The following is a 3,571-nucleotide window of genomic DNA, read 5'->3' on the forward strand; positions in this document are numbered from 1 at the left end:
GCCCAGACATACCGACCATGGAGACCATCAAGAGGAAAATTGCAGATGCAATAAAAATGGATGAACTGTCCGCGATGGTACATGATACGACAACACAATTCCATAAAATATGGGATCCATGATTCTACGAATTTCCAATCTCTGCATAATAGGGCGAAACCCCACTCACTCGACAATAGGCGCACCACACCAGGAGACAAACACTAAACACCATCGACCCCCGACTGGGGAACACCCCCCCCTTTTTTTTTTTTTCTCTCTCTAACCCCCTCTGTACCTCCCCGCCTACCCGCCTCCCTCGCCCCCCACCCTACCCATATACCAGAACTCCCAATACCAACGTCAAAGGCCTCACAGCCGGCAGCCCCCAGCTAGCAAATACAGCGCACCGATGACCGCAACAGCACAGACCGAGAACCCACGACGGACAACGTCTATTGACTAGACGCCCCCACAAATCCAAAGAACACCTAGAACAACATCCCACAATCAGACCGAACAGACAGACTCCCAACACACCAGGAGACCTCAGACTCTGACATTACCCCACCCCCTCCCTCAACTGACTAGACCCCTCGACGCAACCACCGAGTTCTCCCCTACCCGTTAAGATATGAAACTGATGCACAATAGTCAATATATTGAAAACGCTGCAATTACTGTATTCTCTGGAAATCTAAAAATGTAATACTTTTTTTTTTTTTTTCCAGTCCGTCTTTATTTAATTGTTTTCTGAAAAAATCCTGACGTTACAGAACTAAATTGAAATGCATTTAATACCCCACTCTTTACATTTTGACCAAAAAAATAAAGTAACAGGACAAACTTTTATAAAACTAAAATCTGTATCAGCAGGTTTTAACAGCTGGAGGAAAACCAAAACAATTTAAAAATTGTCATTTTGTTAAAAAAAGAAAAAAACTGAAAAAAAAAAAAAAACATTGAGTGGATGAGGGAAAGCACAAGGGAACTGAAAAGTTTGCAAACTAGTTAAAACCTGGGAAAGAGAAAAAAAAAAGTTTGCAGGGCTATGCAGACTGACAGTGATCTATACAGGAGAGTGATGTTGGAAGATGTTTAACTGCTTCCCATGCCACCAGCTTCTGAGGAAAGCCTGACATTGATAAGGTATTGGGCCAAGCTGATGCTGGCTGTAGATCCAGTGATAGTCACTTGTCGATCAGTAGAACCTTCCACAGGATTAGCAATTTTAATCTGTGCCCCAGACATCTGACGAATCTCGTTTATTTTAGCTCCTTGACGTCCAATGATACAACCGATCAAATCATTTGGAATGGTGAGTTCGTGAGAAGTGGTTTGAGCCGATGCATCAATGCCTCCACTGAATCCGGTGTTGCCACTGTGAGACATAGGAAAGTGAGACTGTTGCATTGCCAGCTGGTGCAACTTGGTCAGATCAGGCTGAGGAATGGCATACTGTCCTTGAATGGTGTAGGCCCCATGGAGATCCACAGCATCTAGGGAGACCCCCCCTGTGTGGGACCTTCGCCCCTCCCACAGGTCAGTCTCACATGCGTGCCCTCCGGGCTGGCGTGAAACCTGACCACCTGCAAAAATAACCGGAGAGCTGGAAGGCTTAGGTCGATATGGGATGGTAACTCCTTTTGGAGGAGACTCCAGCATGACAACGCATATCTGCTTGACACATTCAATGATGGACTGAGGAATGCCAGCTATAGTGATTGCACGCTCTGTTGAGTTGGGAAGCATATCTCCAGCCACTTGGACCTGAGCCCCTGTGCTCTCTCTAATCTCTTTAATTTTACAACCGCCTTTCCCAATTAGGGAGCCACACTGACTAGCAGGAACCACAAGACGCAGCGTCACAGGTGGTTTGCTGGATGCAGTACTATTTGTCATAGAGCTGCTAATATCTTCTTCCAGTTTTTCAATGATCATAGAGAATGCTTTGAAGATGGCGTTTGTAGGTCCCGCAAGAGTGATAATTCGTTCAGGGCAATTACCTTCTGAGATGTTTATCCGGGCCCCACTCTCCTCACGCATCTTTTTCACAGATTCTCCTTTCTTTCCAATTATACTTCCAACCTCCTTGCCATGCATGAGCAGCCTGATTGTCAACGTAACATTTAATCCTCCTTCAATAACACCAGTGTCCATGGTGAGAAGAGTTCTTGCAGGTCAAGGTAATACGCAGAAGATGTACAAAGTAGTCAGATCTTTGGTCACAGGATAAGACGAGACTGCCAAGTTACAAAGGACGACAGATGACCGCCGTGAGGAGCGAGGGCGGGAAACACCGAGTGATCGGGGAGAGAGAGACGGGGAAGGGAGGAGGAGAAAGGGGGGAGGAAAAACAAGGGAGGAATGGGGAGGAAGGAGCGATCCGGAGGCGAGAGGCCCCGGGGAGGGAGGGAAGGAGAGAGCCGGGCGGGCGAGGAATGGCGACGGCGGGAGGGGCTGGCAGGAGCTGCGGCTTCTGCTGCTGCCTCTGCTGGTCTGGGCAAAAATGTAATACTTGTGATATTGTAACAACAGAACGACTTCTGAGAACCAATGTAAACAGATATCGATTGTATGATTGTATCTTTCTCACTGCATCAATAAAAATAAAGAATTATAAAAAAAAAAAAAAAAAAATTCACTGTCTCTCTTAAGGCCTTAAACTGGCATATTGGCTTGACCTCCCATATTTTTCTCTCCCTCTGGGTGCTGAATGATCCCCCAAAAAGAGTGCCAAACACTTCACATCCTGGATACTGTGTCCGTGTTTGACAGAAATGTTCTCCAAACAGATTTCTCTTTAATCCCCCACTTTTTTCCCTCTCTCTCTCAAAGCTGTTAAATCTGATTTGTTATTATCAATTTTGTTTTGGCCTCATTAATGCATGCAACGTGGTCTTAAAAGCTTACAAATCAGACTCTCAGTGAGTAAAATGAATTTCATCATTACATTATAATGATGACATTGTTGTTTTTTTTTTTTATAATTCTTTATTTTTGTTGTGATGCATAGATACAAACATGTCTGCGCTGCCCCAACAGCGGTAGCAGAAGAATGAGCATACATTGTGTAACAGCAAACGGGGGGTGATAGAACAGCACATTTTGTTTTTGTAGCAACATTTTGATAACCCATACATTTGATATGACATCCTATGCTCAACAGTAGCGGGGTAACTGTATACAGCTAGCTAGTGGATAGGTATAAGGTAACTGGCTAAGCTTCAAAATGGTGTCTATACGACTTAAGTATACCTTACAGATTGGCAGGGTTAGGTAGACTGTGTCATAGTGTAGTTAGCTAAACATCTGAGTTTATACAGTATAGTGCGAGAAATAAGCTAAACAATAACTGTAAATCAATGGGCTGTGGGACCACTGGGCATGCATGCAAATAGGAGTGTAGCGTAACTATGAAATATAGTTTTTCTTGTAAGCATGCTGGCAGCCTGGGCAGGTATTTACTGGTGCATGCATCGATTTAAGCAGGTTCACGTGGGGGGCCCGCCTGGCTATATCTACCTAATTGGGACAAAAAGAAAATTACTGTTAATACTATGATTCTGAGTGTTAGCAATTAGGTTCTACT

The 3,571-nt window shown here is 44.5% G+C and overlaps 1 protein-coding gene across 1 annotated transcript; it reads right to left on the bottom strand.

Annotated features, from left to right (window-relative positions):
* Positions 1-930: 930 nt before the first annotated feature.
* Positions 931-2,462, bottom strand: LOC134602607 (poly(rC)-binding protein 2-like). The gene has a single exon (XM_063447640.1). The coding sequence runs from the start codon at positions 2,137-2,139 to the stop codon at positions 1,078-1,080; it is 1,062 nt and encodes a 353-aa protein (XP_063303710.1). The 5' UTR covers positions 2,140-2,462; the 3' UTR covers positions 931-1,077.
* Positions 2,463-3,571: the final 1,109 nt, after the last annotated feature.

Source organism: Pelobates fuscus, chromosome 3 (genome assembly GCF_036172605.1).
Source record: "Pelobates fuscus isolate aPelFus1 chromosome 3, aPelFus1.pri, whole genome shotgun sequence".
In the NCBI taxonomy this organism is placed as follows: Eukaryota; Metazoa; Chordata; class Amphibia; order Anura; family Pelobatidae; genus Pelobates; species Pelobates fuscus.